Consider the following 16,397-nt stretch of genomic DNA (forward strand, 5'->3'; position numbering starts at 1 on the left):
GCAAACACTACATAGGATTTTAGCAAATCACAAGTAGTGAGAGATACTTTTATGATGCCTTCATAAATCTTTATAGACACTGAATTTTGCAAACCTGAATTTGGACCTTTACTGATGCATACCCTCTTCGATTTTACAAGCAGCCATGATGCTTTCATTTTCGATCCAACAAAATCTGCTCTTTATTTACATCCATGCATGTACATGTTGTGCACGAGATGCCATGTTGCATTGGCACAAAGAAAATGCTAATGTGGGACTGTGAGTGTGTGTTCAGGACAGCCTGGTTTTGACCTCTCAGGGTTCGGTGACTTTGACCCCGAGCGGGCATTGGGGGAAGGGGTATCTTTCTCTATCCTGCCCTCTCTGCCTTGAGGTGCACCCTGTGTGTTAGTACAGGCATGCGCGAGTGTCCTGTCTGCTGTGCCTGAAGGTGCTGCGCTGACCCCCTCCCTCTCGTGTCCCACATTGGCGCGTGTGGTCGGGCTGCTGCTGTCACACACACTATCGTCCCAGGCCGCTGATGTGCCCCGCAACGCTGGGAAAAGGGGGGTGAGGGGTTGAAGGCTGGCCGGCATCATGCTACAGCAGCATGAATCTCTAACAAACACACACACATTGGCAGAGCCTGGCACACGTGTCCTATCTCCTGAAGTTAATGTACTGGAGTGGAATCCAGCAGTAAACATGTGTGAGTGTGTGTGTCACATTACTGCAGCGTTTCGCCGCATGCCCCATCGGAAGTTTCTTGCTTTGTGCAGCGCCATCCTTACATATCCGTCTTTTTCTACACATGCCTTCTACGTTTCAAATCATGGGTTGCATGTCTAGTTTGGGGGACAAAAGGAAATCACTTCCAATAATACGGTTGTGCTATACATAATTCATCTACATAAGAAAAATTAAGTGACAGGTTAGATTGGGCATGAGCTGTGATTTTAAACATATAATAAATAAAAAGAAATTGTTATTGAAAATACCATCACAGTTTTTTTTTCATGGCATTAGCATCACAAGCAAATCTGTGGCCAAAGCTCTTTTAGTTTATGGTGTTTTGTTCATCCAGATTATTTTCTCTTTGCATTTCCTACAGCACACATATATTTAATATCCAGTATGTCTGTAATATTGCCTTAGACTTGTTTTTTGGGATATTTGTAGTCTGTCTGGAGTAATTTGTTTATTAATTCATTTTCTTTTCGGCTTAGTCCCTTTATTAATCTGGGGTCGCCACAGCAGAACGAACCGTCAACCCATCCTGCACATGTTCTAGGTAGCAGATGCCCTTCCAACTGCAACCCATCCCTGAGTAACATCCATGCACGCTCATTCACACTGATACACTACGGACAATTTAGCCTACCCAATTTACATGTACCGCATGTCTTTGGACTGTGGGAGAAACCGGAGCACCCGGAGGAAACCCATGCGAACGAGGAGAGAACATGCCAACTCCACACAGAAACACCAACTGAGCCAGCTTAGGCTTGAACCAGTGACATTCTTGCTGTGAGGCGACAGCACTACCTACTGCGCCACCACGTCGCCCGGAGTAATTTGTTAATTAATTAATTAATTCATTCATTCATTTTCCTTCGACTTAGTTCCTTTATTCATCAGGGGTCGCCACAGTGGAATGAACTGCCAACCTATCCAGCATATATTTTACACAGCGGATGCCCTTCCAGCTGCAACCCAGTACTGGGAAACACCGATACACACTCATTCAGACTCAAAGATACATACATACGCTACGCCCAATTAGTTTACCCAATTCACTTATAGCGCATGTCTTTGCACTGTGGGGGAAACTGGAGTGCACGCCTGGAGGAAACCCACGGCAATACGGGGAGAGTATCAAATCTCAACAAAGAAATGCTAACTGAACCAGCCGGGATTCGAATCAGCAACCTTCTTGCTGTGAGGCGACAGTGCTAACCACTAAGTCACCATGTTGCCTAATTCTAATATGTTTCCTTTTATATTCAATGGAGGATCTGATTTACGGCAGTTTAATGAAATGTATTCCCATAATTCAGACCAGTGGTGTGGGCTGTTGGGAAAAATTTAGATAGGCAACAGGATGATTTAAGTGGAATAAAGGGCTTTATACAGTATTTATATATTAACACTTTCAGCATTTAAAAACCAACAGCAATTTTTTTTTATAAAATTGTACAAATATCTGAGCATATAAACATATAAAAAAGGAGCAGATTCTCTGCATTTAGCCAGCAGGTCACAAGATGTTAATATTAGGTTAGATTTAGACCGTTATGTCAGGTGATCAAAATTTAATGTCTAGCCAGCATCTAAGGGTAATGTTATTTTGACATCTAATAGCAACGCCAAATGACATTGATATTTGGTTGATTTTAGTTTTTGTTGAAAAATGACCAAAATCAAACGTCCAGCCAACATCTTAAACCGTCACATTGCTGTCAAATACTGACATTTATTTATCAGGTATGGCAACCTAAGTCCAACATCTGATAGATGTCACAGTGGTAACGTCCACACAACATCAGATGTAACTTCATTAGACGTTGATTATTGGTTGATTTTAGGTTGGACTTGGACATGCTGATGTCGGCCTGCTGTTGGGTGTTGACGTCAACCGATTTTCATTTCCAAACAAAATGCTACATCCCCACGATGTTGGGGTAATTCTGATGTCATGTCATGTAATGTCATGATGTCATGATGTCAGCCAGATTTTTTTTATTTATTAATTAATTAATCAATTATTTTTATTATTGGGATACCACAGTTATGGCAAGGTGGCAAATGGCAACACACAGATATATCAACAGTATCTCAGTTTTGCGTTATGTGAATGTAAATGTAAATAGTCCATGTAAATAGTGAAGCGAGCTCAACTGGCTTGTAATAAGACCCAAACTCACCCACTCTCATTAAGAGAGTAGGGAAAAACCTTTTTGACAACTTGTGGGGCGCCTTACCAACCATGTTATTTCCATTGTTAAACTAGCAGTAGTGTATTGAGACATGTCCTTCTGTAAGTGCAGCTTACGCCATTAAAACAGGGTCCTCTGTTTACAGTCCACACTAACACAAATACAAACATTACCAGATTAATCCACTGTAGAGAAGGTCTAAAAGATTTATTTTGCGAAAGCATCTCACTGTAGATGATACACCATAACATTGAGGATAAAAATACATTTTTCATATAATAATTTATGATGAATAAATGTGATACACCTTTGCGTTCATGATCAAAATCCCTGTATGAGGTGTCTGGGGGGTCTGAGCAGAGACCATGTTGGAGGTGAAGAACTGAGGCTGCAGTAGTGGGTGATGAAAGGAAAGGAAGCTACAGATGCTGGGTTGAGTTTCCTACTTGCTAGTCCAACTTCGCCTTGATGCTGTGTGTCACATGACCCTTCTGCCCTGCACATCTACCCAAGGGGCCAGCAGTGGTTACCACGGTAATGAGGTTGTCCCTCCGGTGGGATCTGGATCCCCAAACTACCATTTACTGTTCAGCAGACCTGATGCTGTACAGACAAATAAAAAAAGATCAGTATGTGTGAAATATGCCCCTCATTATTTTTTAAAGCATGGAGTTTCATAGTTTTACATGAAAGCACCATGCTGTGACCATAAATACTGTATATATCATGGACAATGTATTTGTGATGATTATTCTTGCTTTAAGTCTGGTCTCTCCATTGCTGCTCCTCATATGGGACAAGAGAGGGTCTCCCCAGAATTGCTCTTTCAGCATTTAAAAGTCCCGCTGAGAGCCAGAGCCTTTGTAGTTCTCGGTTCTTTCTCCATTGTTTTGATTTTAGACAGCCTTCTAAATTCAAATGAGTTATTCTGCGCATTATGTATTCTGTATTATTTATATTTAATTATTCCTCATTTTCTTTGTTTAAGAGGACAGTTTCTCTTTGCTTGGGCTTTCTGTGTAAATAAAAATCTAAAGTTGCTATGAAATGGAGGTATGACAGATCGTTTCATCCTCATTCTCAGTGACATAAACCAAGAGGCAGTTCGAAATTCAAGCTTGCAGTCTATTTTCAGAAAGTGAAGGGGTTTTTAGAGAGGATACTAATTGGAATCAGTGTTGTGACAAAATCAGGTTCTTCCTTGAAATCATGTCTGCATCAATTATCAGTTAATAATGACACAAAGAAAGCACATGGCAATTATCTTAATGTAAAATATGTATATTTAACTTATATGTATCACAGTTCACTGACTAATGGCTAAAAATAGAAAGTGAATTACATTTTTTCTGTGATTAAAATATTTGGTGTTTAACATAATTAGATTTCTGTTATATTTATATGTACTGTAAAAGTATCAGTTTATTAACAGCTGCCTATTGCTTCAAGGGTTTTTTCTGTTTACTGTTTTCTGTCATTATATTTTCTGTGATGATGAAAATGCAGTTCAACACTTTAATAAAACCTTTAGCAGTGTTGGGGGTAACGCATTACAAGTTACTCGAGTCATGTAATAATATTAGTTTTCTAAGTAACAAGTAAATTAACACATTTCCAAAAAAAAAAAAAAAGTAATAATATTTGAGTTACTTTTTTGAAAATGTAATGTGAGTTAGAGCTGGGATAAATATCGTTATTATATCGAATCGCAATAAAATGTATCTCAATAACAATGATATGTTAACTTTTTTTAACCTCCTTTTCCCCCAATGTATCTTATTTTCTATTTTTATATGCTACGTCTCTGTCTACCCCTGAAATGAGTGATGGTCGAAGGGGTCCAATTTCGCCGCATGTAACAGTGTTGTGACAAATAAAGGTTTTTCTTCATATTAGAAATGGAAATAGGCTGAAAATATGTTGTTGTTTAACAGACCCTCTATTTTTGTGGTTTCAGTCAATGTTGGCGTACTCTTTTAAATCTGAAAGCATTAACAACTTATATCGAAATATATATCGTTATCATTCAATATGGAACAAAAATGATCAAGATTGCATTTTTGCTATATCGCCCAGCTCTAATGCAAGTTACTTTTTAGTTTAATTGATTCGCCTTTTAAAAAATAAATTAAAATTAAAGTAGTCACATTGGATTACGCAGTCAATGAGACAATGTGTTCATTATTTTGAACGCATTTAAGAAAAGATAAAGGGGATTGTTTCAATGTACAGTGGTTTTACTTGAGACAAGGAAGTTCTGAAATAACATTATGCTAAAATATTATTTTTTGTGGTTTTTTTTAAGGTAATTTTAGGTGTAGGTTATACAGTGCATTGTTAAATACAGAGCCCCTTCCATTAAGTTCTGAAAGAGATCAAGCCTTAGACAGGTAATAAACAGTGACGCAAAAGGAACTCAAAAGTAACGTATTGCATGACTTACTGTAAAACAAGTAGACAACTAACTACTTTTTGGGGAGTAACTCAATGTTGTAATGAATTACTTTATAAAGTAGCTTTCCTCAACACTGATCTTTAGTAATTTAAAACAATAAAGTACTGGCAGCTCAGTACCCTGCACAGTATATCATTAAAAAATGAGTTAAAGTGTCCATAAAAGTCACTTTGTTAAACTTTTCAACATCAAAAATGCCCTGCACAGAAATCAAGGTTCAATTGCCCTTTTTCTTCACATATGACCGGATGCAGGCATTTGAATCTTTTTGTCTCATTCACTTCCATTGATTTTTAGATGGTAAAATAGCTTGTTGTGCTGCTTTACTTTGCAAACTGACATTTTCCTATTATATTATACTAATTTTGGCAACTAATTTGGTTGTTTGTTCAAGTCCCGGTCGAGTTTGCATGTTCTCCCTGTGTTTGCATGGGTTTCGTCCGGGTGCTTCGATTTCCCCCACAGTCCAAAGACATGCTTTAAGTGAATTGAATAAACTAAATTGGATATAGTGTATGGGTGTTTCCCAGTGCTGGGTTGTTACTTTAAGGGCATCCACTGCGTAAAGCATATGATAAAAATGTTGGTGGTTCATTCCGCTGTGGTGATCCCTCATAAAAAAGGGCCTAAGCCGAAGGAAAATGAATGAATGAATTTTTCAAATTTGTATGTACAGTAATGAACTCACTTGTTTGTAGAGCAAGTAGTTTTTGTTTATTATTTCTAGTCATTTATTAATCTGGGGTCGCCACAGCGGAATGAACCGCCAACTTATCCAGCATATGTTTTGTGCAGCGGCTGCCCTTCCAGCTGCAACCTATCCATAGGAAACATCCATACACACTCAAACACTGTATACAGACAATTTAGCTTACCCAATTCACCTAAAGCGTATGTCTTTGGACCTGTGGGGGAAACTGGAGCACCCTGGAGGAAACCCACGTCAACGTGGGGACTCCACACAGAAATGCCAACTGACCCAGCTGGGGCTCAAACCAGTGACCTTCTTGCTGTGAGGCAATAGTGCTACCCACTGCGCCACCGTGACTCCCATTAAACCCAATTGTGTGTAAAACAGACATAAATGGTCATTATGGTTCAAACTATAATCGTCACAGCATGGTTTTGTCAAATTTGTGATCAGGGGTTAATAGTGTACCCATTATAAATAATCTGAGATAAAACAACCCAGCTTTTTTAGTGTATGTTTCAGAAATCCTGCCGTGATAATTGTTGTTGTGTCGATGTAAAAGCATAACAGTCAAATCATTATAAGTAAATATCCTGTGTCTGTACTTCCAGTGTGTGGATGGGGTCCTGGGACCGGACGGCTCCTCTCTGAAAAGGGTGGCAGTGGTGGAGGACTTCTATGACATCATCTATGCCATGCATGTGGAGATCAGCAGTGACCCGGCCAAAGCCCCCAAACACGCCGGACAGAAGAAAACCTACAAAGCGGTGGGTAAAGCGAGGGGCTTCTTTCCCTGATAAAACATGGAAGTGTGTTTTTTGGCCTCATGCAGTTTAGATTTAATACCCCGTGTGGCTCTTTCTGCCCGCCTGTACATGTGTGTCAGGGAAAGTGTCCCGTACTCTGTCAGGCTGATTTATTTCCCCTGTGGTTGTTCTGAAGAGCAGCGAGGGGCTCGTGGTGTGAGCTGCTCTCCTGCTGTGTGTGTTGTCCTGGTATGATTTGTAGCAGAGATTCGCTGGCCTCTGTGAGTTTTGGGTGAATCAGTCAGAATATGCTTTATTAGACAATAAAGAGAAGCTGGAGGCAGTGCTATGTGGGAACCTCATTTCTTTGCGGCTTTGTTTTTTTGTAACTTTTTTTTCTGCATTCGTATTCTAAATGTTTTTTACATGTCTTTCTTTCTTTCTTTCTTTCTTTCTTTCCTTCTTTCTTTTCACTCTTAATGTCTTTGTGCATTTTTTTGTATTCCACAGTACATTCATTTTCCTTTGGTTAGTCTTTTATTTATCAGAGGTCACCACAGAGGAATGAATTGCCAACTTTTTGTATTCCACATTTCCTTTTTTATATATTTTTTGTCTTTTTGAATTGTGTGAATGGTTTTCTATTTTGTTTCTGCAAATGTTTTGTTCACTTGGTTTCTTTTATTTATTGCATGTTTTGTGAATTTATTAAACTTTCTGCTTTTCTTTTGGCATTTTGCTTTTTCCTTTTTTTTCTGGATTCTCAATACAGTTTTCTTCGGCCACAGCCATATCAACCTGCAGCCCAAGACCGATTACTCACTGAAGCTAAGCAGGGCTGAGCCTGGTTAGTATCTGGATGGGAGACCACTAGGGAACACTAGGTTGCTGTTGGAAGTGGTGTTAGTGAGGCCAGCAGGGGGCGCTCAACCTGTGGTCTGTGTGAGTCCTAATGCCCCGGTAAAAGTGAAGGGGACACTAAACTGTCAGCGGGCGCCGTCTTTCGGATGAGACGTTAAACCGAGGTCCTGACTCTCTGTGGTCATTAAAAATCCCATGGCACTTCTCGTGAAAGTGCAGGGGTGTTACCCCTGTGTCCTGGCCAAAGTCCCTCTATCGGCCCTCACGATCATAGTCTCCATCACCAAATATCATATCATCTCCTTCCACCAAATTGGCTCTATCACTGTCTCTCCACTCCATCAATAGCTGGTGTGTGGTGAGCGCACTGGCGCCGTTGTCCTGTGGCTGCCGTCGCATCATCCAAGTGGATGCTGCACACTGGTGGTGGTGTGAAGAGACCCCCCCCCCCTCATGATGGTGAAGCGCTTTGGGTGTATGGCCATACACAATAAATGCGCCATATAAATACACATTACATTAAATTTTACATTACATTACATTCTTTTCTTTTCAGCATTTATATATTTTCTTTCTTTCTGCATTTCTTTCTTTCTGCATTTCTTTCTGCATTTCTGCATTTCTTTCTAGACCATTTCAGTGTGGTCATGCCATTGGTCCATGAACATTTCCAGCTTCTTGTCAAACTATTTCACTGTAATGAGGCAATTTAATCATATCTTCATGTTAAAGCAGCCACCATAACATTATTTATTAATATGTGTCTCATTTTGGATACTTGAAAGCTATAGAAATTAAACATGCAAAACAGGGAATACATTAGGACCATTGTTATCGTTTACCTTCCTCAAAATGGTCTATAAATATCTTTATGAATTTCTTTATGTATTGTTGAAGTCAGAATTATTTGCCTCTCTTTGATTTTTTTTTCTTTTTTAAATATTTGCCAAATGATGTTTAACAGAGCAAAGAAATGTTCACAGTAAGTCTGAGAATATTTTTTTCTTCTGGAGAAAGTCTTATTTGTTTTATTTCAGCTAGAATAAAAGCAGTTTTTAAATTTTTAAAAGCCATTTTAAGCTCAGTATTATTAGCCCCTTTAAGCTATTTAACCTGCCTAGTTAACCTAATTAACCTAGTAAAATGTCACTTTAAGCTGTATAGAAGTGTCTTGAAAAATTTCTAGTCTAATATTATTTACTGTCATCATGGCAAAGATAAAATAATTCAGTTATTAGAAATGAGTTAATAAAACTATTATGTTTAGAAATGTGTTGAAAAAATCTTCTCTCCGTTAAACAGAAATTGTATAAGATGTATTTTATTTCAGCATTTTACTTTATATTTGTGCATTTTCCATTTTTTGGTATTTCTTTGACTTTATTTTTGCATTTCTAAATTCATGTTGTAAAGTATTTTATAAACCCTTTATTACTACTTTTATTTACTCTTCCTACTGTATTTCAATTTATTTTTTTCATTATATTTTTATTTTATATAGTTTTTATATTTTCATTTGTTATGCTTTTTTGCATGATTTCTTTTCTCTTTATTTTTGCCTATTTTCTTCTCCTGTTCTGCACTTCTTTTTTTCTTTCTTTTCTTCATTCATTCATTTATTTTCCTTCTGCTTAGTCCCTTTGTTCATCAGGGGTGACCACAGTGGAATGAACCGCTAACTTATCTAGCATATGTTTTACACAACGGATGCTTTCCAGCTGCAACCCAGTACTGGGAAACATCCATACACACACTCATTCACACTCATACACTACGGCCAATTTAGTTCATAAGATTCACCTATTGCGCATGTCTTTGGACTGTGGGGGAAACCAGAGCACCCGGAGAAAACCAACGGCAACACTCAAACTGGGCTCGAACCAGCAACCGTCTTGCTGTGAGGCGATCATGCTAACCACTGAGCCACCACTTCCCCCCTTTTCTTTTCTTTTTTTCTGTCAGCATTCATTTGCAGAAGAGACGAGCTGTAGGTCAGACGTATACAAAGTTGCTGTGAGCATCTTCAGTGCTGTCAGGAAAATTGAGTGTTATAAGCCACTCACTCTCACCTGCCGTTTATGCACATCTCCAGTGCTGCTGCCCTCTTTTGGACACTAACAAAAGTGCATTCAGTTTTTTTGTCACAAATATTACCAATAAATAATAAGTTTGTTTTTTGGTTGTTTCATAAATCATTTATGTTATATGCGATGACATGCAGATATTGTGCTCTCCATGCTAGTGTTGTCAATCGAAGCAATATTTTGATAGAATAACTACAGTATCCTGAAACTATACAAAATCTCTCTTCTACAGTAATGACACCTGCTGCACTCTTTTATTTCTTAAAGGGACAGAAACCTGCTGCCATCATTACTATGAAATGAAATCACTGTGAGGTCTACTGGAAGAACACTGGCTTAATGTGTATAATTATTGTAATGCATCTGGTTGTTTTATTTGATTTAATTTGCTTATGTGCATACTACTGACAGCTTGGTTGTCTTTAGTTGTTAGGCTAGTACACAGGTGTCAAACTCAGTTCCAAAAGGTCCGCAGCTCTGCACAGTTTAGTTCCAACCCTAATTAAACACACCTTATCAAACTAATTGAGTCCTTCAGGCTTGTTTGAAACCTAGAGGTAAGTGTGTTGGAGCAGGGTTGGAACTAATTTGTGCAGGGCTTCGGCCCTCCAGGAATTGAGTTTGACACCCGTGGGCTAGTACAACCCCAAATCAGAATATGTTGGCACTGTATGGGAAACGCAAATAAAAAAAGAAAGTAGGGATTTCTAAACTAATGTTGACTTGTATTTCATTGCAGACAATAGACAAACATTATTTAATGTGTTTCTTAAGATTTGTATTGATTAAACATGTTGAAAATTGGAATGTATGTTTATTTTGGAAAAAATAATAATAATGAGGAACACATACATGTTTGTTGCAAAGTAAAAGTTAATTTAATAATTTTAATAATAAATTTGTGATATTTATTATAGTTTTATGTGGCATTATTTATTTAAATTTTACATGATTTAAAGCAAAGCACTAAAACAAAACTACTATTTTATTTTTTTTTTAAATTTAATTTATTTTATTTTATTATTTTATTTTGGTTTATTTTATTTTATTTTATTTGGCTTATTTTATTTTGTTTTTTATTTTATTTTTATTTATTTGAATTTATTTTGGTTTATTTTATTTTGGTTTATTTTATTTTATTTGGTTTATTTTATTTTGTTTTTTTATTTTATTTCATTTTAGTTTATTTAATTTATTTTATTTTATTTTCATTTTATTTTACTTTTATTTATCTTTTGTTTTTATTTTATTTTATTCTGGTTTATTTTATTTCATTCGTTTTTTTATTTTATTTTATTATTTTTTATTTTATTTTATTTTGGTTTATTTATTTATTTTTTGGTTTATTTTGTTTTTTATTTATTTTATGTTATTTTATTTTTCGTTTTATTTTTCATTTTATTTTATTTAATTTTTTATTTAATTTTATTTAATTTAATTTAATTTTATTTTATTTTATTTTAGCTAGTGAAAATTTAGACATGGAAAATAATTTAACTAACTGGACCCATAACAAATTTAATAAAGTAAATTAACTCCGAAAAATTAGGAGAAATGAAGATGTGCCTAAATATTGTAAATTTAAGTAATGCTGTTGTATTATTTCTTTATATCTTTAGGTTAGAAAATGCTATTGAGTATCATTATTAATATTTAAGATTTTATTTAAAAAAAAATATTATTTTTATGTTTTCATAGGCCAGTGAAAATTTTGCAGGGCAAATAAAAATCCAAACAACTATTCTACATGAACCAGTAGTAATTTAAATATTTTAATTTAAGATTTTAAATGAAGACATGCGCAAATACTGTAAACTGAGTTAATGCTGTCTTAATATTTCACTTTGGTTTTAAAAACACTATTGAGTAACAATATTTGATCTATGACATCGAAGTTTAAAACCCCAGACTCTTTATTGTTCTCTTGATTGTTTCTGACAGCTATTCTAGATTTGCAGGGAGGACAGCCATCTGGGTTTGTGTTCCTTCTCATAGGATCTCCTGCAGGAATCAGAGAGCTGGAAAGAAGAATGTGGAGTTTTTTCTTTTTCTGCCTCTTGTTTCAGAGCTGTGGTGGGGTTTGTGTGTTTAGTTCTGCTTCTGCCTTTCGTAATACACACACACATACATGTTATACCCTCCAGCTGTGGTTGCTCGGCCGCTCATGCTTGTTTGTTAGAGCCTCATGGGAGATTGGAGAGGCACGAGGGACGCTCAGTGTGGGGGTGTGCTTTATTTCTTTGTCCACTTTAATGGCAGAAAGGTGGAAGACGGAGAAACTGAACACACACACACAGAGACAACTGGGTAAAATGATACATATAGAGAGTGTGCATATAAGGGAAAATTATACACTAAGAATATGTCATTTGTTTTCTACACGTCGAGAGCCGATGTTGAATAAATGGCTTAAAAGCTGTGTTTGAGTGTGGAACAGGATTCGTTGTGATTTATAGTTGTTAATCATGTGCAAATTACAAATGATGCACTGTGTAATAATGAATTACATTGTTTGGCTGATAGAGTGTTTGTGTGAAAGAATGTAAGACCATGCTGATCTTCTTTCAGTGTGTGTGTAAGGATTTATGTGCAATTATAACAAGGTCCAAGGAGTTTTATGGAAACTTACAAGTGTTACTTAAGGATAATTGTGTATTTGGTATATGATAAGTGCTAGAACAGGGGTGTCCAAACTCGTTCCTGGAGGGCTGGTGTCCTGCAGATTTTAGCTCCAACTTACCTCAACACACCTGCAAGGATGTTTCTAGAAAGCCTAAAAGCTTGATTAGCTAGTCCAGGTGTGTCTGATTGGGGTTGAAACTAAACTTTGTTGGGTACCGGCCCTCCAGGGCCGAGTGTGAACACCCGTGTCCTAGATTAAACTGCTTGTTTGAATTTGAAAAGTAATTTTGGTGACGTATATAAATAATAGTTAACATTAACACCACTGTTTTGTCAATGGATAAACAGTATTACAGTACAGAACAGTAATACAGTATTAATGTGTTTTCTAAGGTGTTTTCTTTATAAAATCTATCTAAATATAAGCTAATTACACTCAAAAAAAAACATTTTAGTCGCAGCCAGCCAGCCTCAGCGCTTCAGGTGAACTGTTTTTCCATTATAAAATTGCCATGTTTAAGGTCTGATTTCTTGAAAAGTCTTCAATGCCTGTTTAGATATACGATATGAAGTGGGTCTCAGACCAGACAAGGACCACTGCTTTCAATTCCTTTTTTCCCCTGCCATGTCTTTAAAATATGACTATTTATTTTACCCCGGTATTTTCAATGGAGTTTCTGTGTTAGCCTGCTGATCCTGGCAGTGCTAGTGGTTACGTGGTTTTTCATCTCGTTTTATTCTTGAACAACTAAATGAATGCTAAAGTCTATTTAACTGAATGTATTGTAATTACGTTACAACATCGATGCTGCAAAAGCAACCTTATGAAATTGAAAATCACATTAAACATATAGCAGAGGTTTATTGTTGGCTTTAAAACTCTAGCTGTGCATAAAGCTGTGTGTAAGCTAGTCCTGGTTTTAGCTAAGTCCTGTTTGTGAAATCATGCATTGATTGATCAAGTTTATCTCATAATTAATAATTTTCTTTTTAGAACTGTGAAGTATTATCTTAAGTTTTATGTAAAAAAAAAACAAGTTGATAATTTCCTGCAAACTAAGAGATACAATCTGAAATTACTGAGAAGAAAACTGCGAAAGAAAAAAGAAAATGCAAGAGTTAAAGTCAGATTATCAAGATACAAACTCAGAATTACATGAAATAAAGATGGTTAAGAGGAAAATGTCAGTATTTAGATGTAACTGCATGAGAGTATTGTGAAATCTAAGAAAATATTCGTTTTTTGTAAAATTGCTTCTTTTGTTTTTTTTCATCATTAAATCTGGTAACAATGTAAGGAGAATGTGTACTTTTGTAATTAAGTCATTTGAAAAAAAAATCTCAGATAATAGCATTTAGGTGATTTACTTTTGCACATTTATTTGGCTTAGTCTCTGATTTATCAATGGTTGCCACAGCAGAATGAACCATTAACTACTCTGGCCTATGTTTTACACAGCCCTTACAGGCACAACCCAGAACTAGGGAACACCAGTATAATCTCATTCACAAACACACACACTACGTCCAGTTTAGTTCATCCAAATCACTTGTACCGCATGTCTTTGGACTAGAAACCCACGCAAACACAGCGAAAAAAGCCACCGTGCCACTGCACATTTATTTTAAAAATCTAATTATATCTCAGTAAATGAGATAAATAAATAAAGTTAAACTAGCCTAGATGATTGCTTGTGAAACATCATGTAAAATGAAGTCAACAAAAATTAGAAGATTTTCCTCTCAAACAAATTCCAAACACACAAGATCTGAAAATCACGATGCATCATATTAAAACAGATTTTTTTTATGTGCTTGTTTATTTCACAGGGACAATACAGTTGACATTGTTTTACAAAGATAACCAATGTTGCGTACATAGAGCATATAGCATAAAGCTAATTTGCAGCCCTCGTCCCTGGTTAGGTTTTACATTAAATAAAAAAAACGAAACAATCAAGAATAAAACACAATACAAAAAACATGCACAATATTTACAGAGCCACAAACATAAAATGCAAGTCAATTTGCATAAAGAGAAGTGTAAACGTGGCCAACCTGAAAGAATAATACTTAATGCTCACATTGCTGTAAAGATTTTAACAATTCTTTCAGTTTTACAGAAAAAAAAAACTGTTGAGTTCTGATAGTAACTTTAAATGAACAGGCATGGCATTCCATAGATGTGAACCTTTTACTGAAAAGGATGACTGACCCAGAGCGGTTCTGCATCTGCGGATTCTACAATTCCCACTTACTGTCCCTCTAGTCTGTGCCACATCACTGCTGAATTTATGTACAAACTCACAGACTACTTAAGGGGCAAGACCATGTATACACTTAAACATTATAGTATCTTTTAAGATATTATAATACTCAATGAAATCAAAAGCTTTTGGCTTTTATAATGTATGTGTTAGCTTTAGGGTTCTTTAAAAGCTAGTATTCTTCAAAATGAAAAAACATTTGAATCAATATAAATATGAATCAACAAATATGTACTTTTATCTCAATTTACACCTTCCTGAAGACATATATATTGGATTTCATAAAAAATTGTAGATTTTTATGATTATTGTTTACAATAGTGCACATATATAATTACTATCTATCATTCATTTATTCATTCATTTATTTTCTTGTCGGCTTAGTCCCTTTATTAATCCGGAGTCGCCACAGCAGAATGAACCGCTAACTTATCCAGCACATTTTTACGCAGCGGATGCCCTTCCAGCCGCAACCCATCTCTAGGAAACATCCACACACACATTCACACACACTTATACACTACAGCCTACCCAATTCACCTGTACCGCATGTCTTTGGACTGTGGGGGAAACCTAAGCGACCGGAGGAAACCCACGCGAACGCAGGGAGAACATGCAAACTCCACACAGAAACGCCAGCTGAGCCGAGGATCGAACCAGCGACCCAGTGACCTTCTTGCTGTGAGGCGACAGCACTACTTACTGCGGCACTGCTTCACCATAAATTACTATTATTATACAGTATAATAGAAAAAGCATAGAAGCTGGTTAATCAATTGTGAAACATTAAATCGATTCTCCTAAAATGAAAAGAATGAATAAATATACTGTACAAACAACCCATTAAATAAAAATAAATTGAAATAAGTATATGAATATACAATAATATAAAAATAATATAAGAAAGAAAATAAATGAACATATCTCTAATTTAAAAGAAAAAGAATAAATAAACATTTAAAAGTAAATTAAAATCATCCAGATATTAACATCTCCAAATATGAATATAATAAATAAATAAATGAACATTTATGCATTCATTTAAAAGGAATCAATGTCTACACATTTCAGGTTATTTCAAAAATGAAAAGTATAAATAAATCACATAAATGACTATAAAATTGCATGTAAAGCTAGATGATTACTCGTTCACATCTCTTGTACAAAAAGAAATCAAGTGAATGAATAAATAAACAAACACTCTTACTGATTTATGGCTTTCATTTCTTTTCATGTTTGGGTAACTGTTCTGCATTTTTTTTCATAATCACCCTTGTTCCATCTTTCTTATAAATTGCCACTGTCGCCTCTGATCAGAGAACAGTTTACCTTACAAATAGCACAAAAGCTTTGCCACTACAGAATCAGATTTCTTAAGCCCTCAGAGTTTGAATGTGTGAAACCAATGAGTGTTGAAGTGTTAATACTCTTTGTTTTTGTGTGTCAGATAGCGGAGACATATGCGTTTCTGCCCAGAGAAGCGGTGACCCGTTTCCTGATGAGCTGTGGTGAATGTCAGAAGAGGATGCACATCAGCCCCAGCGGAGCAGAGTTCAAAGGTAGCCCTCCAAAACCACACATACACATAACGCAGGGTTACATATTTAGTGAGTAATGCCACCAGATTGTAAAGTTTACTTATTTACATGACTACTGCTTTGATGTGGCTCCAAATTGCATGATGTCACAGCATTTAGTCATTGGAAATACGTTTCTCTGCTTGCAGTACATTGTTGTGAAACATGAAATACAT

General features: G+C 36.1%; 1 protein-coding gene across 8 annotated transcripts in view; it reads left to right on the plus strand.

The window, feature by feature from the left end:
- Positions 1–16,397, plus strand: part of nol4lb (nucleolar protein 4-like b) — a 205,818-nt gene that overhangs the window by 34,888 nt on the left and 154,533 nt on the right. For all 8 annotated transcript variants that reach the window (XM_087306217.1, XM_087306219.1, XM_087306218.1 and 5 more), the window contains 2 exons: positions 6,676–6,831; positions 16,092–16,203. In XM_087306217.1, the coding sequence (XP_087162343.1) occupies positions 6,676–6,831; positions 16,092–16,203 (268 nt within the window). The remainder of the gene's footprint in view (positions 1–6,675; positions 6,832–16,091; positions 16,204–16,397) is intronic.

The sequence above is a fragment of the Danio rerio genome, chromosome 23 (assembly GCF_052040795.2).
Source record: "Danio rerio strain M-AB ecotype USA chromosome 23, GRCz13ab, whole genome shotgun sequence".
NCBI lineage: Eukaryota > Metazoa > Chordata > Actinopteri > Cypriniformes > Danionidae > Danio > Danio rerio.